Below are 24,923 nucleotides of genomic sequence, written 5' to 3'. Positions count from 1 at the left end.
CACCAAATAAGCATATTCGTTTGGCATGTTGGCATGTGGTATATATTTTAAATGCTTTACACCACCACTGCTGACCGACCCTGGGTTAGGTGTCCCTCCTGTGTGTTTCCAAGTCACTGGCTCAGCATTTCTTCAACAAATATTTGAGCACACACACTATGCCACGCACTGGCTGGGGTGCCACACCCTCCTGAGACTCTCCATGGAGATGCCCGGTCATTTGCCTGTCTTCCTACTGAACCGCACTCAGTTCCTGGATGGCAGGAACCACACCTGATTTTCCTTGGTGTCCCAGTGCCTGCCACAGGGCTTGCACATAGCAGGCACTTAAGAAGGATGTATCGAATAAATGAGCAAAGGAACCGACAGCTTTAAAATATTTAAGCTGTAAACCATTTCAGTAGCAACATACTTTGAATCCCATTAAGCCATGCCAAGTTAATGTATTCAGTGTCTGGTAAACTTAGATAAGCCCAGGAAATTGTTTTTGGAAGCAGACCAGCAAAAGGCAAGTTTACCCCCTACCACTGTACGGCCTGCAGTTATTCCCTCCACCACCAGATGGGGTTACTGCATGGAGAGCTGAAAGGCTGAGTTCACGCCAGAGCCAGTCAGGAACCTAACAGTCTCTGAATTATGCCAATAAAAAGTGGAATTGTGCTAATTTTTTTTAGACACCATCAGCTAAATAGATCAGGACAGTCTGAGGCAGGGAAGAGTGGATACTGCCTGTGTTCAATTAAAAAATTAGATGCTTACGTCAGCCTCGTAAACAAAACCATGGCATTGCTTTAATTCCGGCATTCTGTTAGATTATTGCCATCCTGGTAATCAGTTGTGGCCAGCAAGTTTAGAGTGAAAGTTGCTGGCAGAGAAACAAAGAGACTTTTTGGTGTCTAATTAGTACCTGTTTTTGACATTGGGGGACATGACGTATATACCCAGGTTTAAGAAATCAAATTTTATTTTTTAGATTCCCCACCAGATTCTGCACTTTTTTGAACTTTTGGACAACTTGACTGTCATGTTATGTCTGCACAGGCAAGTCCTCAAAGCTCCTGGAGAGATGACCAGGTGCTGTGTCAAGGTCTGAGCTGAGTTCAGACTGACCTCAAATTTTTCCCGAATCACTACTACCTCTTTCCGAGTATTATTTACTGCTCTTTCCCCCAAAGCGGAGCATCACTTATACCTGGAAAATTCATGCAGAGGAGTTTTCCACTCCTCTTCTCTCCCTTGTTGTTCTGCTCTCCGACCTCAGCCCCACACCACCCATCTGCCTGGGCGTTCTTAGCTGGTGCAGGAGTGGGCTCTCCATGGCTCCACGGGGGATTCCTTCCTTACAGCCCACCCCTGTTTCCCCAGAGGTCTGGGGAAGCAGCCAAGCATTTTCCTTTGATTTGGACCAGCCACTTTTCCTGGTTAGTTGGATGCTTGAATTACCTGGTAAAGATGGAAGTGAGGGAGATATACTTTCATCCCTTGTTGGAAAGCAGTTGGGAATTCCTGTTAAGCCAGGAAAAGATAAGATTTCCAAGTATAATGGAATTTGGAAATGGATGGGGAAACTAATGGAGATCAGAGGTGGAAAGAGACATGGAAGAGGACTCTAGCTCTTCATGTTTGTTTGGTCCCATGACTCTTTCCCCTAATGCAAACACTCAAAAAGACAGCAAGAGGCACAGCAGAGGGTTTTTGAGGTTCATATCATCGAGTGTAACAAGATAAATGTCATTTTGCTATTTTGAGGGGTAATGAATTTTTTAATTTTAAAATTTCAATTCATGTCATCTCATTCCATAATTTCAGGCAGTGTTTTATTGATAATGGTGCAGACCCAGAGTAAGTTTCTGTTAGGTTTATTTCTAATTTTTTAAAGTATTATAAGAGAGGATCTCTCTGATATTGATTGACTTGACATTCATGAATAATCCTTTTTTAGGTGTGGTAAGGAAGGAGATGCAGGCTGGGAACTATTGGAGTGGGGTGGGGGTCAGGGTGGAGAGTAATCTGAGGGAGACAGCGGGACATGGAGAGGAGGTACCTTATGGGAAACAGGTTCTGAGGACAGAGTGCAAGGGGGGAAGTTGGGACTGGGCAAGGATTTGGGAAATTATGCCTGAAAGTGATCATGAAGCAGTAAGAGAGGGTTCTGAGCACAGTCTGTGGACAGAGTAGAACTTAGAGGGAGCCAGGTTTTGATTTAATGTAAGGTAGAATTTCTGAGTAGTTGGGTGGCAGGAAGAGTCATTAGTAAGTCGGTATAGTTGAAAGTCAAGCAGGGTTTCTATTGGACCCTGCGGAAAGAGATGATCATATGTTCCCTTGATGGCAGTACCAGCCCTGCCACCTGCAACCCTGTTGGGTTTTGAGCTCATTCCAAAGTTTGTTTCTGTACCTCTGCCTGAACTATGAGTGCCAAGAAGGTGGGGTTTTTCTTATGTATTATTAAATCTCTAGTACCTACTGCAGTTTTTAGCACATGACAGGCACGCAACAGAATATTTAATAAATAACGAAAAGACAAAGACATGGACAGAGGCAGGACAACGAGACTGTTTCAACAAGGGTAGCAAAGGTGAAAAAGTCTTTTTTGGGGGGCTGTGGTCTGTGGATAGAAAACCCAGTGCTTTGTACCTGGGAGGCTACATCAGAGTCTGTGGGTTGGGGGTGGTGTTGCTAGGCAGCCAGAGATGTGACAGTCATCAGATGGGCTGGCGGGCTCCTAAATCAAGTACCACTTAGAGTCACTGTCTAAGGGAAGGTCGGGATATAGGTCAGCTTCCTCCCCAGGTTCTGTGGGAGATAGCTCTCCATGCCGGGTAGCCTGGCTTTCCCCGTGCACGCCCGTTTACCCTCCCCACTCTGGCCCATCTCGGGGGAACACTGAAAGATTTAGTGGTTCTTGACACCTGGGCCTCCCCACCCCTTCCATTTTTTAAAGTTTTTAATTGTGGAAAAATACACATAACATAAAATTTGTTATTTTAACCATTTTTAAGTGTATAATTCAGTAGTGTTAAATACATTCACGTATTTGTGCAACCAGCCTCCAGAACTCTTTATCTGTAGAACTGAAAATTTCTACCCATTTAGTAAGGCCCCGTGCCCCTTCCCCTGCCATTTTTGTTTACCATGTAAACATCCTCGGAATGATTCAGATTAAACCCCTGACTCTTCCCCTGTCTAAAGGATCCTCAAGGATGACATCTGTGAGCCGAGGGGTGCACAGGAGTAGTCTTCGAGTCATATCTACCCAGAACCTGGATGAGCCACCCCTGGGGTCCCCCGGAAAATGGGGTGAACCCTTTGGCTGCCAGTACATACCTGCTAGCTTGGCTGCCCACAGGGAGGGGAATGGAGAGGCCAGGTCCAGGGCCAGGCCAGCTGAATGGAGGTTAGTGATCGGATGTCCTCCTGGCCTGAAGTGTTTTGTGCGAGGCTTTCTTACCTCTCTCCCTGGACCCCTCTGATTTTGTTAGGGCACTGTTTCCCTCCTGCAGGATTCCGATCTCCTGGACATGTGCAGGCCCCTTGGTTTGCACTTTGTTCCTTCCTGTCCCCCATCCTGTCGCAGACGGCTTGGACTACATGTGGGGACACCTGTGCTCAGGAACTCCTCCTGGGCTCGTAGCATTCCTGGCCTTCCGTTTGCCCCCAGACTTTTTAAAATATGGGCTCTGACTCTTGCCCTCAAGAACACTTTCTTCCACATTTCCTGTCACTTCCATGACCAGGTGGTTTTTCCTTGCTGGTCTGATTCAAGTTCAGAAATATCTTCCTTTTGGTCCCTCTCGCGCTGTTCGAGAGGTGACATTGTTGGCAAGGAAAGTCCAGAGTTTCTAAAGCTTTCTTTCTGGGTCTAGCTTCGCCCGGTAAGGGTGACGGGTGACGCAGACGTTTGTAAATGCAGATCCGTCCCACATCTTTTGTCAGAGATTCACCATGAAAGTACACTCACTCCCCAGGAAAGTGCAGTCAGCTGGCTCTGCCCCCTGGTGCCCTGGGCTGCAGGGAGACGTACAGGTAGGCTACTGCTTGACAGGTCCCTCACTGCACACGTCGCCTGCTTCCCGTCGGCCAACGAAGGCACAGTGCCGAAGGAAAGAGCAAAGGATGGTAACCTTCCTGGTCTCAAAAATCCTATTATCTGTTTGTTGAACACAGACCTACACACATGAAAAGATGACTACATATGCTGGGCAGTAAATGTAAAATGCCATCTGAGTTGAATGGACTACATATCCGACATGAGTTCGGAGGCAAGGCCAGGATCACTTCCAGCTGTGGTGGTCAAGGCAGGCCTCCTGGAGGGAGACGCGTGTGCGAGCCTGTCCTGAAGGGCAGACTGACTGCCTTGGGACTGGCAGAGAGAAGGGGTGATGACTACAGATGTGGGGGCCACGCCCCCCAAAGGATGGATGAAGAAACGCGTGCTTTTTAAATGCATCCTCCTGAAAGGTTTTACTTGTGCGCTCTGCCTTTCTTATCAGGCTGAAGTAAAAGTGCGCTGTGCAGTGTCTGGGGGTGGGGGCCTGCCCATTGGAAGAAACTGAAGCAGTGAACCTGGATGGATGTGAGGGAGGGTCTGGAATAAGCTGTCTCAAAGTTTCATGGTGGATACGATAGTCAGAAACCTGCTACAGCTGAGTTCATAAATTTATTCCTGAACAAATAATGGTGGGTAAAATTAGCAGACATCTGGAAGAGGCACATATTTCAAAGCTATTTTGGTCTGATCTATAAAGCACACTATGAGGAAGATGATTGGTAGCTGGTCTTAATAAACAGTTACTGGGTTCTGCCTGCCTGAAATGCAAAACAGATGTATCTTTGTTCTTTTAAACTGACTTTGATGAATAAACTATATGTGACGTCAGGTCCAAGCTATTGGATGTCTGAGTCCTACTCAGAAATATTTTAGAATATAAAAAACTTTCCATGGTCGACACCGAGAGAACAAAGTGAATTCCAGCCACATTGCTGTTAGCATTGAAGCAGGTTCAGAAATCCAGAGAGGGCTTCGTCCAACAACCTTTTGGTATTTTGGGGCATTGTTCCTCTCTGCCGCACCAAGGCACCCTCGCATTTCACAGCTGCGAGCTCTGAGGGAGTGTGGTTTTCAGCTGTCACTGCTGGGGCTTTTTGATGGTCATTATTGCTGTTTTGCTTGCTGGTACAAATGTTTCCTAAAAGAGCAAAATAGGATTCTGCAGCAGGGATCTAGTATCTGGGGACTGTGATGTTGCCACTTCCCCCTGTTTGTTTGGTTATGAATGATGCAGGATTTTTAATCATTAGCATCTTGGCTTTGCTGGGTGTTTTTGGCAGACGGGCCCTCCAGCCAGCCCTGCGCTGTGCTCTGTGCATCAGGAAACCAGCTCACTCTGCAGGTGTTTCATCCATAAACAAGCATCAGCCACGGGCTCCTCTTTCTTTTTACGGAAACCCTTTGGAATTTAACTTTCAGATACAAATACTTGGAGCAGTTGGCAGCTGAGGCGCATGAGAAGGAACTGAGAAGCCGAAGTGTGAGCCGGGGCAGAGCTGACCTCTCCTTGGACCTGACCTCACCGGCAGCCCCTGCCTCACCCGCCCCCCTGAGCCGTTGCCCTTCATCTCTAGACTCTCAAGAGGCTCTCACGGTATCATCTTCCTCCCCAGGAACAGCTCAGCATCCCCAAGGTGAGTGCAGGGAGAGCAGAGGGGAACTGATGAGTTAATTAACATCAGACAGGCTTCTTCTGGGCAGCAGTAACCATTCCTACATGCAAACTCATACTGAGAGGCAACTCATGGGAGGCTTCGGGGGTGACTGTGACCTGAGCTGTCCCTAATAACTAGGGATCTGCAGAGCCACTTACTAAAGCAAAATTATTTATTGTAAAGATTGCAGTGTGTGATCATTGAAAAGGGAGAATGCCAAAAATAAGACTTACTTTGACATTCAATCCTAATTCACAGGGTAGTAAGTTAGGATTAATTTATTACTCTGTAATTTGCATGTTATCTATCTATTGGATCTGCCCGATAAAATGACCCCTCTTAAATGTTTCTCCCGTAAGAATTATTGGTCTGGTTTAAGTTAAACTGGTGGAGGATAAAATTAATCAAAGTGAGCAAAGAAACGTGGACCTCGTGAAAATAGAAAAATATTGAGGAAGAAAAAAATAGACTATAGTAAAGATGATTGGCACATGGTGTGGGGCGGGTGTAGATGCCTGTGTGCAGTCAGACAGGCTCTCCTTGGAGAAAGTCCCTCTTGTCTTAGCTTATCTGGAGAAAAACAATGATACTGTACACTGCAGCCTTGGAGCATCGGCAGTTTTCCTGATGGCTCTGCGAATTGTGGGTCCGTTTTCTTTCACATTATCAAGGAGGATGGCTCTCGGCTACAGGCACCTAACACTGCGTGTTGACTAGCTCTGCAGCCAGAACTGTTTGGTTTAATTGAGTGTTATGGCTTGCAGCCTGATGTAGACTTAGCCAACTGAAGACAACAGAGACACTAAACTTTTAACTCTATGAGGGTTGACTAAATATGGTGTAAAGTCTAATTTAAACAAGGCAGGACTCCATGACCTCAGCAGAACTGGATGTAATGGAATAATCTTGTCTGTCCAATTCTTTGCTGGCTCGCTGAGCCTCAGGGCTCAATCTGCTTGAGCAGGCTGGTCGCACCCCAGCTTCCCATCACATCCAGTCACTCCTGGTCCCTGAGCCATGGAAGATTGTCGTGGGCAGATGGCTCAGTCATAGTGAGTAATGTCAGTCTTAAAATATTAAGGCTCTGAGAATCAGGAAAACAGACTGCTCTGTAACAGCAGTGTGCTTTTCAACTTTGTCTGATATCACTGCTCTATCTAAGTTGTGGTATTTCCAGAGGCAATATAAAAAACATTCCCCTGCAACGCTGTGGCTCAGGACTTAATCTTGGGACTTTTAACTCTAAGAGTTGTATCTGCAACACTTCACAGAATGGTTTTGTCCAAACTGTGAAGTACAGAATGGCCCCAAGCTGAGAAGGAATTGTCAGTATCTGTAAATATTGTTTGTCCTCAAGATTTTTAATCTGCTTCATGTTTGTGGCAAAAAGACAGTTCCTCAAGCATTTTGTACAGTTATAGTCAAACTTGAGGCCATCCTATTCCATTAAAAAGACAATATTTTAAACTTCAGTAAGAACATAGAAAATACTCATTTTGTGTATACATAATATGCATTTGGGGAAAATAAAGTTATTTCAGTATGCTTTCAGAGAGATAAATAGCAAATGTCATTTTCCTTTACAGAGAAGGGATTAATAGAGACTAAGAAAATGTTTTGACTGAAATCACACCATAGTGGTATCTGCATCAGGAAAAGGAATACTGGGCTTCAATTTAGACATAATTAAAAATTAATAAAATAGCATTGGCGTTTGCTTTTTCCTTGGGGGGAGGGGGGAAGCAGTGGCTCTTGTAGAATCTAGAAGTGCTGCCCATCGTACGTTAACTCATTATCATCCAAATCAGTTGGAACCTGCAAAGTATTCTAACACCTTGTCCAAATACATAGCTGAATTATACAACTGGAAATTCTAAGGGTAGAAGAAGAAATGCTATAAGAGGATGCTGTCAAAGAGAACTGCTGAAGCTTCCTCCTGATTTGGAGCCTTTGCCCTTACAACAGAAGCCTTTCTGTATATATGACAGAAAGGTTTTTCTCAGCCTGGTTTGTTATCATTCTTGAAAGCATTCTGCCAGCTCCCAATTAATAGTCTAAACTTTTCACCAGGTCCCATTTTCAAAGCTCAAAGTAATTTTTTGCTGATCCCTAATATTTAGAATATTCTAACAGCTGAAGGAAGAATACAAAATATAATCACACATCCAGATGTTTGTCCTGCACCAAACACCTGGCACGTGGTCCAAACGTGCCGGGGGTTGACTCGCTTTTTCGCTCTTTATCCTTGTGGAGTCATATGCTAATAATTCATCTCACATTTTTGTAGTGCTCAGTGCCTTCCTTCCAAATGCTGCTATTTAATACCTTGTGGTGCATCTCAGTAAGTAGGGGAAATGCTATTACCCTTGTTTTACTGAGGCTCAAATAGATGGAAGATGTGCTTCAGATCTTGTTGATGCCACGCTGAGAGTAAAACCACTGCCTTGACTTCCAACCAAGCCGTTTATCAGGGCATCATGGTGCCGTGACATTCGTGGTGGTGCTCCCCTGAATGCCACGCCATCCCCTTGCTGACCCTCTCCCCAGTATCTGTAAAAATTGTGATCTACATTTCAGAATTACATCTGTTAAAAAAAAAAAAGGGAAAGCAGGTATTTGTTCCAGAATTATATATACCTCAGGGTTAAAGGTCACTTGGTGAGTGCTTACTTGGATTCTGGAGAACTTTTGATAGCAGAAGATATGGAAACATTAAAGCTTTCTTTACCTTTTCTCTTACAAAATATATTTACAAAGAGGGGAGGGCTAATGGTCAAATACCTGTAGCATTATGTGCCATCTAGTGAGATCTTTCAGCCCCAAACCTTCCCAGCTGTAACTTTTGTGTAAATTATGCCACTGCTCCCACCATCAAGTCAGCGTGTGCTTGAATTATTTTTCACCTGGCCCTCTTGTGGTTCACAGCAGGCGTTTGTCCCAGTGGTGCCTAAGCTTGGTGGTGATGGTCTGAATATTTTTCCTTTGTGTGAAACTATCAGGCCCAAGTGATGAACAAACATATACATGTCATCTCATTTTCAGTGTGTTCTAATTAACCGAGACAGTTAGCCCCCATTTTAGGTAAACATGGAAGGGCCTCACTCTTCATCCATTGCTTTAATTACCCTTTCCTTATTTTCACTGAGCCTGGTGGTATCCATCAGAATTTCTATAATAAGTTTACTTCCTATTATTTTAAGAAACTTATAGACGACTCTGGAAACAAGTTATTCTCACTAGTTAGAGAAAAAGGCACCGTGTTCTCATTGGGCTAGAGTTCTTCGATGTGACTCTTGAGGAGGTTATTCTGAGGATTAAAGATAATGATAATCTCTGGACCCACAGTGATGTCAATACAGCAAGGTAACCTATCAGGCCAGTGGGTGTCAGTCAGATCTAGGTCACTTATATTGTGGAAACAGAGTGGAGAAAACCAGTCATCTCAAAACCAGGTTGAAGATGGTCCCTGCAGGGTGTCCCAAGGTTGAACTGCCTTCTGTGGAAGCTAGAACTGTGTTCTTTCCAGGTTCCCTGGCTTGTATACCTGAGTCCCTCTTGAGGCTAAATGGAGAGAAATGACCATTTCCCAGTAGAAGGAAGCTGCTGCCAAGAGTTTACGAGGTGCTTTCACTCATTGATATAGCCATGAAAGCATACATAACGGCTAGATTACTTTCCTTATTTTTAGCTCAGTACTCTCTATTTTGCACACAGAAATAATGTTAGGGATGCATTTAAAATTTTTACCATACTCTATTAATTTTATGTCAAGGATAAATATATTCAACAGTGATGTTTCTTCTACCTGTAATCAATTCCTAGATATTTCCAAATATCTCATTGTTTGGCCCTGAAGATATAAAATATGGCTTATATGGCCATGGCCTATTCACCAGCACTCAGCTGGAGGCACTTACAGAAATTATGGACATGGTATACTAATATTTTCTCTCACAGATCCAAACGTTTAAAGTACTGGAAAATATGATAGTTCCTCTAGCTTCCTGATCTTCACACCTGGAAATAAAATACAGACATATAGTTATCAGTTTATTTAAATGAATAATCATTTTTCATCATTTTCATTTATCATCACGGCTGTTGTCATTGTTACCAGTCATTGACTGAGCATCTTTGTCACCTTCATTGTGTAACATGTTTTCAGTTTCCTTCAGGTATAGAGTCACTCTCCTAGGTTACCCAGTCCACATGGCAGAAATCAGAAACGTCTAGCATCCTATCTCCGAAGGGCACGGTAGCAATGGAATATTGTCAATCATCAGCCTAATGCATGCTGGTCCCCTTGCATAAAGCTTTTGGACACCTCCAGTCTAGTATTTCATGAATTGGCAGGAAACTAGATTCCTTGTGGTTCTATGACTCAGGGCCGCCCCAGCTCCCCATAACTCACCTGACTGCTGCTACTTAATGCCATTTGGTCAGTGAGACAGAATCTCTTAGGAACTCAACCCAAGGCCAAGGCCCTGCCTGCAAAACCTGCTGTGGAACTTTTTTGAGAGCCTTCACGAATCTGGGTTTTTCTGCTTGCCATTTCTCTGTCTCTAAGAAATGGAAAAAGGCAAAAACTTTCCCTTTTTTCCTGCTACAGAGAACGACAGTTGCCTACAATGTGTTTTCTTGTACCAAATTTTAAAACATTAAATAGTCTTGAGTTTTTTTAAAGCAAAGTATAAATCTTACCTGAAGTATACCTAAGTAAAGATAAGGAACAGAATGGCATTGGGAAAGTTTTTTTTTTTAATTTTATTTTATATTTTTTTTATACAGCAGGGTCTTATTAGTCATCAATTATATACACATCAGTGTATACATGTCAATCCCAATTGCCCAATTCATCACACCACCACCCCCAACCCCCGCCGCTTTCCCCCCCTTGGTGTCCATACATTTGTTCTCTACATCTGTGTCTCAATTTCTGCCCTGCAGACTAGTTCATCTGTACCATTTTTCTAGGTTCCATATCTATGCGTTAATATACGATATTTGTTTTTCTCTTTCTGACTTACTTCACTCTGTATGACAGTCTCTGGATCCATCCACGTCTCAACAAATGACCCAATTTCATTCCTTTTTATGGCTGAGTAATATTCCATTTTATATATGTACCACATCTTCTTTATCCATTCATCTGTCGTTGGGCATTAGGATTGCTTCCATGACCTGGCTATTGTAAATAGTCCTGCAATGAACATTGGGTTGCGTGTGTCTTTTTGAATTGTGGTTTTCTCTGGATATATGCCCAGTAGTGGGATTGCTGGATCATATGGTAATTCTATTTTTAGTGTTTTAAGGAACCTCCATACTGTTCTCCATAGTGGCTGTATCAGTTTACATTCCCACCAATAGTGCAAGAGGGTTCCCTTTTCTCCACACCCTCTCCAGCATTTGTTGTTTGTAGATTTTCTGATGAAGCCCATTCTAACTGGTGTGAGGTGACACCTCACTGTAGTTTTGATTTGCATTTCTTTAATACTTAGTGACGTTGAGCAGCTTTTCATGTGCTTCTTGGCTATCTGTATGTCTTCTTTGGAGAAATGTCTATTTAGGTCTTCTGCCCATTTTTGGATTGGGTTTTTTGTTTTTTTAATATTGAGCTTCATGAGCTGTTTATATATTTTGAAGATTAATCCTTTGTCCATTGATTCATTTGCAAATATTTTCTCCTATTCTGAGGATTGTCTTTTCATCTTGTTTATGGTTTCCTTTGCTGTGCAAAAGCTTTAAAATTTCATTAGGTCCCTTTTTTTTAAATTTATTTCCATTGCTCTAGGAGGTGGATCAAAAAAGATCTTGATAAAAAAAAAAAAAAAGATCTTGCTGTGATTTACGTCAAAGAGTGTTCTGCCTGTGTTTTTCCTCTAAGAGTTGTATAGTGTCCGGTCTTACATTTAGGTCTCTAATCCATTTTGAGTTTATTTTTGTATATGGTGTTAGGGATTGTTCTAATTTCATTCTTTTGCATGTAGCTGTCCAGTTTTCCCAGCACCACTTATTGAAGAGACTGTCTTTTCTCCATTGTATATCTTTGACTCCTTTGTCATAGATTAGTTGACCAAAGGTGCGTGGGTTTACCTCTGGACGTTCTATCTTGTTCCATTGATGTATGTTTCTGTTTTTATGCCAGTACCATACAGTCTTGATTACTGTAGCTTTGTCATATAGTCTGAAGTCAGGGAGTCTGATTCCTCCAGCTCTGTTTTTTTCCCTCAAGACTGCTTTGGCTCTTCAGGGTCTTTTGTGTCTCCATACAAATTTTAAGATTTCTGGTTCTAGTTCTGTAAAAAAATGCCATTGGAAATTTGATAGGGATTGCATTGAATCTGTAGATTGCTTTGGGTAGTATAGTCATTTTCACAATATTGATTCTTCCAATCCAAGAACATGGTATATGTCTCCATCTGTTGGTATCATCTTTAATTTCTTTCATCCATGTCTTATAGTTTTCTGCATACAGGTCTTTTGTCTCCTTGGAAGGTTTATTCCTAGGTATTTTATTCTTTTTGTTGCAATGATAAATGGGAGTGTTTCCTTAATTTCTCTTTCAGATTTTTCATCATTACTGTATAGGAATGCAAGAGATTTCTATGCATTAATTTTGTATCCTGCAGCTTTACCAGATTCATTGATTAGCTCTAGTAGTTTTCTGGTGGCATCTTTAGGATTCTCTATGTATAGTATCATGTCATCTGCAAACAGTGACAGTTTTATTTCTTCTTTTCCAATTTGTATTCCTTTTATTTCTTTTTCTTCTCTGATTGCTGTGGCTAGGACTTCCAAAACTATGTTGAATAATAGTGGTGAGAGTGGACATCCTTGTCTTGTTCCTGATCTTAGAGGAAATGCTTTCAGTTTTTCAGCATTGAGAATGATGTTTGCTGTGGGTTTATTATGTTGAGGTAGGGTTCCCTCTATGCCCGCTATATGGAGAGTTTTTATCATAAATGGGTGTTGAAATTCGTCAAAATTTTTCTGCATCTATTAAGGTGATTATATGGTTTTTCTTCTTTAATTTGTTAGTATGGTGTATCACATTGATTGATTTGCATATATTGAAGAATCCTTGCATCCCTGGGATAAATCCCACTTGATCATGGTGTATCATCCTTTTAATGTGTTGTTGGATTCTGTTTGCTAGTATTTTTTTGAGGGTTTTTGCATCTATATTCATGAGTGATATTGGTCTGTAATTTTCTTTTTTTGTAGTATCTTTGTCTGGTTTTGGTATCAGGGTGATGGTGGCCTCATAGAATGAGTTTGGGAGTGTTCCTTCCTCTGCAATTTTTTGGAAAAGTTTGAGAAGGATGGGTATTAGCTCTTCTCTAAATGTTTGATAGAATTCACCTGTGAAGCCATCTGGTCTTGGACTTCTGTTTGTTGGAAGATTTTTAATCACAGTTTCAATTTCATTACTTGTGATTGGTCTGTTCATATTTTCTATTTCTTTCTGGTTCAGTCTTGGAAGGTTATACGTTTCTAAGAATTTGTCCATTTCTTCCAGGTTGTCCATTTTATTGGCATAGGGTTGCTGGTAGTAGTCTCTTAGAATACTTTGTATTTCTGTGGTGTCTGTTATAACTCCTCTTTTTTCATTTCTAATTTTATTGATTTGAGTCCTCTACATTTTTTTTGGCTTTTTTTTTTGCGGTACATGGGCCTCTCACTGTTGTGGCCTCTCCGGTTGCGGAGCACAGGCTCCGGATGTGCAGTCTCAGCGGCCATGGCTCACGGGACTAGCCGCTTCGCGGCATGTGGGATCTTCCCGGACCAGGGCATGAACCCGTGTCCCCTGCATCGACAGGCAGACTCTCAACCACTGCGCCACCAGGGAAGCCCTCCCTCTTTTTCTTGATGTCTTGCTAATAGTTTATCAATTTTGTTTATCTTCTCAAAGAACCAGCTTTTAGTTTTATTGATCTTTCCTATTGTTTTCTTTGTTTCTATTTCATTTACTTCTGCTCTGATCTTTGTGATTTCTTTCCTTCTGCTACTTTGGGTTTTGTTTGTTCTTTCTCTAGTTCCTTTAGGTATAAGGTTAGATTGTTTATTTGGGATTTTTCTTGTTTCTTGAGGTAGGCTTATATAGCTATAAACTACCCTCTTAGAACTGCTTTTGCTGCATCACACAGGTTTTGGATTGTCATGTTTTCATTGTCTCTAGGTATTTTTTGATTTCCTGTTTGATTTCTTCAGTGATCTCTTGGTTATTTAGTCATGTAGTGTTTAACCTCCATGTGTTTGTGTTTTTTACGCTTTTTTCCCCTTTAATTCATTTCTAATCTCATAGCGTTCTGGGCATAAAAGTTGCTTGATAGGATATTAATTTTCTTAAATTTACTGAGGCTTGATTTGTGACCCAAGATGTGACCTATCCTGGAGAATGTTCCATGTGCATATGAGAAGAAAGTATAATCTGCAGTTTTTGGATGGAATATCCTATAAATATCAATTAAATCTATCTGGTCTACTGTGTCATTTAAAGCTTCTGTTTCCTTATTTAGTTTCATTTTGGATGATCTGTCCATTGGTATAAGTGAGGTGTTAAAGTCCCCCACTATTATTGTGTTACCGTCGATTTCCTCTTTTATAGCTGTTAGCAGTTGCCTTATGTATTGAGGTGCTCCTATGCTGGGTGCATATATATTCACAATTGTTATATCTTCTTCTTGGATTGATCCCTTGATCATTATGTAGTGTCCTTCTTTGTCTCTTGTAACATTCTTTATTTTAAAGTCTATTTTATCTGCTATGAGTATTGCTACTCCAGCTTTCTTTTGATTTCGATTTGCATGGAATATCTTTTTCCATCCCCTCACTTTCAGTCTGTATGTGTCCCTAGGTCTGAATTGGGTCTCTTGTAGACAGCATATATATGGGTCTTGTTTATGTATCCATTCAGCGAGCCTGTGTCTTTTGGTTAGAGCATTTAATCTATTCACGTTTAACGTAATTATTTATATGTATGTTCCTGTGACCATTTTCTTAATTATTTTGCATTTGTTTTTGTAGGTCCTTATCTTTTCTTTAAACATCTTTTTTGGAGTATAATTGCTTTACAATGGTGTGTTAGTTTCTGCTTTATAACAAAGTGAATCAGTTATACATATACGTATGTTCCCATATCTCTTCCCTCTTGCATCTCCCTCCCTCCCACCCTCCCTGTCCCACCCCTCTACATGGTCACAAAGCACCGAGCTGATCTCCCTGTGCTATGCGGCTGCTTCCCACTAGCTATCTGTTTTACATTTGGTAGTGTATATATGTCCATGCCACTCTCTCTTTGTCACAGCTTACCCTTCCCCCTCCCCATATTCTTAAGTCCATTCTCTAGTAGGTCTGTGTCTTTATTCCTGTCTTACCCCTAGGTTCTTCATGACATTTTTTTTCTTAGATTCCATATATATGTGTTAGCATATGGTATTTGTTTTTCTCTTTCTGACTTACTTCACTCTGTATGACAGACTCTAGGTCCATCCACCTTACTACAAGTAACTCAATTTCGTTTCCTTTTATGGCTGAGTAATATGCCATTGTATATATGTGCCACATCTTCTTTATCCATTCATCCGATGATGGACATTTAGGTTGTTTCCATCTCCTGGCTATTGTAAATAGAACTACAGTGAACATTTTGGTACATGACTCTTTTTGAATTATGGATTTCTCACAGTATATGCCCAGTAGTGGGATTGCTGGGTCATATGGTAGTTCTATTTGTAGTTTTTTAAGGAACATCCATACCGTTCTCCATAGTGGCTGTACCAATTCACATTCCCACCAGCAGTGCAAGAGTGTTCCCTTTTCTCCACACCCTTTCCAGCATTTATTGTTTCTAGATTTTTTGATGACGGCCATTCTGACTGGTATGAGATGATATCTCACTGTAGTTTTGATTTGCATTTCTCTAATGATTAATGATGTTGAGCATTCTTTCATGTGTTTGTTGGCAATCTGTATATCTTCTTTGGAGAAATGTCCGTTTAGGTCGTCTGCCCATTTTTGGATTAGGTTGTTTGTTTTTTTGTTATTGAGCTGCATGAGCTGCTTGTAAATTTTGGAGATTAATCCTTGGTCAGTTTGTTTCATTTGCAAATATTTTCTCCCATTCTGAGGGTTGTCTTTTTGTCTTGTTTATGGTTTCCTTTGCTGTGCAAAAGCTTTGAAGTTTCATTAGGTCCCATTTGTTTATTTTTGTTTTTATTTCCATTTGTCTAGGAGGTGGGTCAAAAAGGATCTTGCTGTGATTTATGTAATAGAGTGTTCTGCCTATGTTTTCCTCTAAGAGTTTGATAGTTTCCAGCCTTACATTTAGGTCTTTAATCCATTCTGATCTTATTTTTGTGTATGGTGTTAGGGAGTGTTCTAATCTCATACTTTTACATGTACCTGTCCAGTTTTCCCAGCACCCCTTTTTTTTTTTTTTTTTTTTGTGGTACGTGAGCCTCTCACTGTTGTGGCCTCTCCCGTTGGGGAGCACAGGCTCCGGACGTGCAGGCTCAGTGGCCATGGCTCACGGGTCCAGCTGCTCCGTGGCATGTCGGATCTTCCCAAACTGAGGCATGAACCCGTGTCTCCTTATTGGCAGGTTGACTCTCAACCACTGCGCCACAAGGGAACCCCCCCCCAACACCACTTATTGAAGAGGCTGTCCTTTCTCCATTATACATTCCTGCCTCCTTTATCAACGATAAGGTGACCATATGTGCGTGGGTTTATCTCTGGGCTTTCTATCCTGTTCCATTGGTCTATCTTTCTGTTTTTGTGCCAGTACCATACTGTCTTGATTACTGTAGCTTTGTAGTATAGTCTGAAGTCAGGGAGCCTGATTCCTCCAGCTCCATTTTTCGTTCTCAAGATTGCTTTGGCTATTTGGGGTCTTTTATGTTTCCATACAAATTGTGAAATTTTTTGTTCTAGTTCTGTGAAAAATGCCAGTGGTAGTTTGATAGGGATTGCATTGAATTTGTAGATTGCTTTGTGTAGTAGAGTCATTTTCACAATGTTGATTCTTCCAATCCAAGAACATGGTATATCTCTCCATCTATTTGTATTATCTTTAATTTCTTTCAACAGTGTCTTATAATTTTCTGCATACAGGTCTTTTGTCTCCTTAGGTAGGTTTATTCCTAGATATTTTATTCTTTTTGTTGCATTAGTAAATGTGAGTATTTCCTTGATTTCACTTTCAGATTTTTCATCATTAGTGGTAGGAATGCCAGAGATATCTGTGCATTAGTTTTGTATCCTGCTACTTTAACAAATTCATTGATTAGCTCTAGTAGTTTTTTGGTAGAATCTTTAGGATTCTCTATGTACAGTATCATGTCATCTGCAAACAGTGATAGCTTTACTTCTTCTTTTCCAGTTTGGATTCCTTTTTTTTCCCTTTTCTTCTCTGATTGCTGTGGCTAAAACTTCCAAAACTATGTTGAATAAGAGTGGTGAGAGTGGGCAACCTTGTCTTATTCCTGTTCTTAGTGGAAATGCTTTCAGTTTTTCACCATTGAGGATGATGTTGGCTGTGAGTTTGTCATATATGGCCTTTATTATGTTGAGGAAAGTTCCCTCTATGCCTACTTTCTGGAGGGTTTTTATCATAAATGGGTGTTGAATTTTGTTGAAAGCTTTCTCTGCATCTATTGAGATGATCATATGGTTTTTCTCCTTCAATTTGTTAATATGGTGTATCACATTGATTGATTTGCGTATATTGAAGAATCGTTGCATTCCTGGAATAAACCCCACTTGATCATGATGTATGATGCTTTTAATGTGGTGTTGGAATCTGTTTGCTAGTATTTTGTTGAGGATTTTTACATCTATGTTCATCAGTGATATTGGCCTGTAGTTTTCTTTCTTTGTGACATCCTTGTCTGGTTTTGTGATCAGAGTGATGGTGGCATCGTAGAATGAGTTTGGGTGTGTTCCTCCCTCTGCTATATTTTGGAAGAGTTTGAGAAGGATAGGTGTTAGCTCTTCTCTAAATGTTTGATAGAATTCGCCTGTGAAGCCATCTGGTCTGGGGCTTTTGTTTGTTGGAAGATTTTAAATCAGTTTCAATTTCAGTGCTTGTGATTGGTCGTTTCATATTTTCTATTTCTTCCTGATTCAGTCTTGGCAGGTTGTGCATTTCTAAGAATTTGTTCCTTTCTTCCGGGTTGTCCATTTTATTGGCATAGAGCTGCTTGTAGTAATCTCTCATGATCTTTTGTATTTCTGCAGTGTCAGTTGTTACTTCTCCTTTTTCGTTTCTAATTCTATTGATTTGAGTCTTCTCCCTTTTTTCTTGATGCATCTGGCTAGTGGTTTATCTATTTTGTTTATATTCTCAAAGAACCAGCTTTTAGTTTTATTGATCTTTGCTAACGTTTCCTTCATTTCTTTTTCATTTATTTCTGATCTGATCTTTATGATTTCTTTCCTTCTGCTAACTTTGGGGGTTTTTTTGTTCTTCTTTCTCTAATTGCTTTAGGTGCAAGGTTAGGTTGTTTATTCAAGATGTTTCCTGTTTCTTAAGGTAGAATTGTTTTGCTATAAACTTCCCTCTTAGAACTGCTGTTGCTGCATCCCATAGGTTTTGGGTCATTGTGTCTCCATTGTCATTTGTTTTTAGGTATTGTTTGATTTCCTCTTTGGTTTCTTCAGTGATCACTTCGTTATTAAGTAGTGTATTGTTTAGCCTTCATGTGTTTGTATTTTTTACAGATCGTTTCCTGTAATTGATATCTCATCTCATAGCATTGTGGTCAGAAAAGATACTTGATATGATTTCAGTTTTCTTAAATTTAGCAAGGCTTGATTTGTGACCCAGGATATGATCTATCCTGGAGAATGTTCCATGAGCAGTTGAGAAAAATGTGTAATCTGTTGGTTTTGGATGGAATATCCTATAAATATCAGTTAAGTCCATCTTGTTTAATGTATCATTTAAAGGTTGTGTTTCCTTATTTACTTTCTTTTTGGATGATCTGTCCAATGGTGAAAGTGGGGTGTTAAAGTCCCCTACTATGAATGTGTTACTGTTGATTTCCCCTTTTATGGCTGTTAGCAGTTGCCTTATGTATTGAGGTGCTCCTATGTTGGGTGCATAAATATTTACAATTGTTATATCTTCTTCTTGGATCGATCCCTTGATCATTATGTAGTGTCCTTCTTTGTCTCTTCTAATAGTCTTTATTTTAAATTCTATTTTGTCTGATATGAGAATTGCTACTCCAACTTTCTTTTGGTTTCCATTTGCATGGAATATCTTTTTCCATCCCCTCACTTTCAGTGTGTATGTGTCTCTAGGTCTGAAATAGGTCTCTTGTAGACAGCATATATATGGGTCTTGTTTTTGTATCCATTCAGCCAGTGTGTGTCTTTTCGTGGGAGCATTTAATCCTTTTACATTTAAGGTAATTATTGATATGTATGTTCCTATTCCCATTTTCTTAATTGTTTTAGGTTTGTTATTTTAAGTCTTTTCCTTCTCTTGTGTTCCTTGCCTAAAGAAGAGACTTTAGCATTTGTTGTAAAACTGATTTGGTAGTGCTAAACTCTCTCAGCATTTGCTTGTCTGTAAAGGTTTTATTTTCGCCATCAAATCTGAATGAGATCCTTGCTGGGTAGAGTAATCTTGGTTGTAGGTTTTTCTCCTTCATCACTTTAAATATGTCCTGCCAGTCCCTTCTGGCTTGCAGAGTTTCTGCTGAAAGATGAACTGTTAACCTTATGGTGATTCCCTTGTGTGTTATTTGTTGTTTTTCCCTTGCTGCTTTTAATATGTTTTCTTTGTATTTAATTTTTCACAGTTTGATTAATATGTATCTTGGCGTGTTTCTCCTTGGATTTATCCTGTATGGGACTCTCTGTGCTTCCTGGACTTGATTAACTATTTCCTTTCCCATATTAGGGAAGTTTTCAACTATAATCTCTTCAAATATTTTCTCAGTCCCTTTCTTTTTCTCTTCTTCTTCTGGAACCCCTATAATTCGAATGTTGGTGCGTTTAATGTTCTCCCAGTGGTCTCTGAGACTGTCCTCGGTTCTTTTCATTCTTTTTTCTTTATTCTGTTCTACAGTAGTTATTTCCACTATTTTATCTTCCAGGTCACTTATCCATTCCTCTGCCTCAGTTATTCTGCTATTGATCCCTTTTAGCGTATTTTTAATTTCATTTATTGTGTTATTCATTACTGCTTGTTTCATCTTTAGTTCTTCTAGGTCCTTGTTAAATGTGTCTTTCATTTTCTCTATTCTGTTTCCAAGATTTAGGATCATCCTTACTATCATTATTCTGAATTCTTTTTCAGATAGACTGCCTATTTCCTCTTCATTTGTTAGGTCTGGTGGGTTTTTTTTTCTTGCTCCTTCATCTGCTGTGTGTTTTTCTGTCTTCTCATTTTGCTTATCTTACTGTGTTTGGGGTCTCCTTTTTGCAGGCTGCAGGTTCGTAGTTCCCGTTGTTTTTGGTGTCTGTCCTCAGTGGCTAAAGTTGGTTCAGTGGGTTGTGTAGGCTTCCTGGTGGAGGAGACTAGTGCCTGTGTTCTGGTGGATGAGGCTGGATCTTGTCTTTCTGGTGGTCAGTTCCACGTCTGGTGGTTTGTTTTGGGGTGTTTGTGGCCTTATTATGATTTTAGGCAGCCTGTCTGCTAATGGGTGGGGTTGTGTTCCCGTCTTGCTAGTTGTTTGGCATAGGGTGTCCAGCACTGTAGTTTGCTGGTTGTTGAGTGAAGCTGGGTGTTGGTGTTGAGATGGAGATCTCTGGGAGATTTTCGCTGTTTGATATTATGTGGAGCTGGGAGGTCTCTTGTGGACCAGTGTCCTGAAGTTGGCTCTCTCACCTCAGAGGCACAGCACCGACTCCTGGCTGCAGCACCAAGAGCCTTTCATCCACACGGCTCAGAATAAAAGGGAGAAAAAGTAGAAAGAAAGAAAGAGGATAAAATAAAATAAAATAAATTAAGATAAAATAAAGTTATTAAAATAAAATATAATTATTAAGAAAAAAAATTTTTTTAAGTAAAAACAAACAAAAAACGGACGGATAGAACCCTAGGACAAATGGTGAAAGCAAAACTATACAGACAAAATCTCACACAGAAGCATACACATACACACTCACAAAAAGAGGAAAAGGGGAAAAAATCATAAATCTTGCTCTCAAAGTCCACCTCCTCAATTTCAGATGATTCGTTGTCTATTCATGTATCCCACAGATGCAGGTACATCAAGTTGATTGCAGAGATTTAATCCGCTGCTTCTGAGGCTGCTGGGAGAGATTTCCCTTTCTCTTCTTTGTTCTCACAGCTCCCAGGGCTCAGCTTTGCATGTAGGTTGCCAGAGGGTGTCTGTTCTTCGCTCAGACAGGATGGGGTTAAAGGAGCAGCTGCTTCGGGGGCTCTGGCTCACTCAGGCCGGGGGGAGGGAGGGGCACTATGAGGGGTGAGCCTGCGGCGGCAGAGGCCAGCAGGACGTTGCACCAGCCTGAGGCGCGCCGTGCGTTCTCCCAGGGAAGTTGTCCCTGGATCCCGGGACCCTGGCAGTGGCGGGCTGCACAGGCTCCCTGGAAGGGTGGTGTGGATAGTGGCCTGTGGTCGCACACAGGCTTCTTGGTGGCCGCAGCAGCAGCCTTAGCATCTCATGCCCGTCTCTGGGGTCCACGCTTTTAGCCGCGGCTCGCGCCCATCTCTGGAGCTCCTTTAAGCAGTGCCCTTAATCCCTTGTCCTTGTGCACCAGGAAACAAAGAGGGAAGAAAAAGTCTGTTGCCTCTTCAGCAGGTCTAGACTTTTCTCCGGACTCCCTCCCGGCTAGCCGTGGTGCACTAACCCCCTGCAGGCTGTGTTCATGCTGCCAACCCCAGTCATCTCCCCGCGCTCCGACTGAAGCCCGACCCTCAGCTCCCAGCCCCGCCCGCCCCGGCGGGTGAGCAGACAAGCCCCTTGGGCTGGTGAGTGCCGGTCGGCACTGATCCTCTATGCGGGAATCTCTCCGCTTTGCGCTCTGCACCCCTGTTGCTGTGTTCTCCTCCACGGCTCCGAAGCTTACCCCCTCCGCCACCCGCAGTCTCCTCCCGCAAAGGGTCTTCCTAGTGTTTGGAAACCTTTCCTCCTTCACGGCTCCCTCCCACTGCTGCAGGTCCCGTCCCTATTCTTTTGTCTCTGTTTTTTCTGTTTTCTCTTGCCCTTCCCAGGTACATGGGGAGTTTCTTGCGTTTTGGGAGGTCTGAGGTCTTCTGCCAGCATTCAGTAGGTGTTCTGTAGGGTTGTTCCACGTGTAGATGTATTTCTGATGTATCTGTGGGGAGGAAGGTGATCGTGTCTTACTCTTCCGCCATCTTCCGAATCTCCCTTCTATCCTGCATTCTTGAGCCCACTTTCTGTGTATGTCCTTTCCTTCTCTTGTGTTTCCCACTTAGAGAAGTTCCTTTAGCATTTGTTGTGGAGCTGGTTTGGTGGTGCTGAATTCTCTTCACTTTTGCTTGTCTGTAAAGCTTTTGATTTCTCCGTCGAATGTGAATGAGATCCTTTCCGGATAGAGTAATCTTGGTTTTAGGTTCTTCCCTTTCATCACTTTAAGTATATCATGCCACTCCCTTCTGGCTTGTAGAGTTTCTGCTGAGAAATCAGCTGTTAACCTTATGGGAGTTCTCTTGTATGTTATTTGTCATTTTTCCCTTGCTGCTTTCAGTAAGTTTTCTTTGTCTTTAATTTTTGCCAATTTGATTACTATGTGTCTCAGTGTGTTTCTCCTTGGGTTTATCTTGTATGGGACTCGCTTTGCTTCCTGGACTTGGGTGGCTATTTCCTTTCTCCTGTTAGGGAAGTTTTCAACTATAATCTCTGTAAATATTTTCTCTGGTCCTTTCTCTCTCTCTTCTCCTTCTGGGACCCCTATAATGTGAATGCTGTTGCGTTTAATGTTGTCCCAGAGGTCTCTTAGGCTGTCTTTATTTCTTTTCATTCTTTTTTCTTTATTCTGTTCTGCAGCAGTGAATTCCACCATTCTGTCTTCCAGGTCACTTATCCTTTCTTCTGCCTCAGTTATTCTGCTATTGATTCCTTCTAGTGTAGTTTTCATTTCAGTTATTGTATTGTTCATCTCTGTTTGTTTGTTCTTTAATTCTTCTAGGTCTTTGTTAAACATTTTTTGCATCTTCTTGATCTTTGCCTCCATTCTTTTTCCGAGGTCCTGGATCATCTTCACTATCATTATTCTGAATTGTTTTTCTGGAAGGGTGCCTATCTCCACTTCATTTAGTTGTTTTTCTGGGGTTTTATCTTGTTCCTTCATCTGGTACATAGCCCTATGCCTTTTCATCTTGTCCGTCTTTCTGTGAATGTGGTTTTTGTTCCACAGGCTGCAGGACTGTAGTTCTTCTTATTGGGAAAGTTTTTAAAGAAGGATATTATATGATCAGCATGATAATTTCATAGATGGCAAGTAGGCATCAAAATCTGTGAAAGGTCCAAGACTTTACCCTACTTATAAGCTAGTAAATCAGCCCGCTTTTGTCTCATGGATGTTGGCAGAAGACACGAAACTCCTGGTTCAGAAACAAAGGACTTTATTACTCATAGCAATAGTAGTAGCCAAAATACCAGCATTTTGCCATTTCTCCAAGCCCCAGTTTCCACAAGGTGATGTGAATAAGCCCAAGTGATACCTGCACACACACTGAATGGAACCCTGAGTTTAAGGGCCTCAAATCTCATATTGGGCAGTAAGCGTGTCTTCCCTTTGTCCCAGAGGGAAACATGGTCTTGATCACAGTGTGCAATAAACCAGGCAGTAGCTAGCTCCAGAGGGAGACTCTTTCTCTGTCTTTCAAGGCTATTTGCTATGCACGCATCCTTAGATAGTCCAGAACAAAGGCTTTCAATGCATCAGCTTGTAAGACCCCAGAAACATGATAGACCCATGGAGAATTATTTCCAAGTTTTGGGTTATAATGGTTTTTAACCAACATTTACCATCAGATTTTCATCCTAAGATCTGTTTAATGTAAACAAAAAATTCAAGTTTTAAACAGCCATTACCTTGTTTGTTCTTATTTGACAAAAAGAAAGAGCATCAGGAGCTGTAAAGCCCAGTCCGGAGCAGGCACTGTCTGCATGTGGAGGTGGTACCGGGGAATCTGCAGGGACATCAGTGCCTTTCATCCCAGGTAAAAGCCTTGGGTAAATGCTTCCAGGTATAGTCAGAAGGCCCTCCACAGGTAGGGACAGTGAACATTCTTAAGTCAGTGTGGTACTTCACATTTCCAGAGTCAGTGACTGAGAGCTCGGAAATAGCAAAGAAGAATAACTCTCAGGTTTCTTCAAGCATCTTTATCTGTGCTCAACCTGTACTCCGCCATCTCCACCACTCCTCTTTTCCTCCCAGCACCTCTGCCTCCCCCACACCCCTGTCTTTCCCCCACCCCCTCCCATAAAGCATCTGTACAGAATGATACAACGCCGGCAGTGTGGCAAGATAATCAAACGTTGGTTTTCCAGTCCTTAAAAGTGTGCTTTTTCAAGAGAATTCCTGGGTTCAGTGAATCTTTAGAGCTTTCCAAAGCTGTAATGTCTTCTGAAGACATTACAGCTGAATGCCTCCACCAGGTACTTTAGGAAGTTCCAGTAGCTTTTTGTTGACTTTCTAGATCCAGCAGCTCTGTATCCTTGTGTATCTTCTAGATAATCTCTAGACTCGACATGTTATCGGGCTTTCATGTCTTCTACTTCTGTCATCATTGTTTTCTCATCATTTTGTCTCAACCTTTCTCAGCATTTTGTTTCAGCCTTCTTACTGACTCTTCTTCTAGCTGCCCCCTAAGTGTCAGATTTTTCCAATATTCCTTCCCCAGCAACCCCCTATCTTCATGCCACACCCTCTGGCTGTACCTCCACATCCCCATCTGTGAATTTTTAACTACCTACCAAGTGCTGAAAACCTCCAGGTCTGCATCTCCAGCCGTGGCCTTCTTGAGCTCAGGACACATGTATCCAGTCTCCTTAGGCATCGCCATCTGAATGCTCCTTAGACACTTCAGACTTACCAAGTGCCATTCGGGGGCTTTTCGATGGGAGATGTCACTCATCTCTCACCCATAAAACCCCTAACCTTCTCATACCTCCTAGTCCTTATCTGGTTAAGACCATCTCTCCTGGCCTAGTTATTTAAATTGGAAGCAGACATGTAACTTTGCCTCCCCCCTCAATGCTCACCCCTAC

General features: G+C 41.6%; 1 protein-coding gene across 2 annotated transcripts in view; it reads left to right on the top strand.

Moving 5' to 3' along the window:
- FHOD3 (formin homology 2 domain containing 3) overlaps nt 1-24,923 on the top strand; it is a 494,793-nt gene that overhangs the window by 377,851 nt on the left and 92,019 nt on the right. For both annotated transcript variants that reach the window (XM_065890566.1, XM_065890567.1), the window contains one exon: nt 5,471-5,685. In XM_065890566.1, coding sequence (XP_065746638.1) covers nt 5,471-5,685 — 215 coding nt within the window. The remainder of the gene's footprint in view (nt 1-5,470; nt 5,686-24,923) is intronic.

Source organism: Phocoena phocoena, chromosome 13, assembly GCF_963924675.1.
Source record: "Phocoena phocoena chromosome 13, mPhoPho1.1, whole genome shotgun sequence".
NCBI classification, from domain to species: domain Eukaryota; kingdom Metazoa; phylum Chordata; class Mammalia; order Artiodactyla; family Phocoenidae; genus Phocoena; species Phocoena phocoena.
This window is presented reverse-complemented; position numbering and strand designations above follow the sequence as displayed.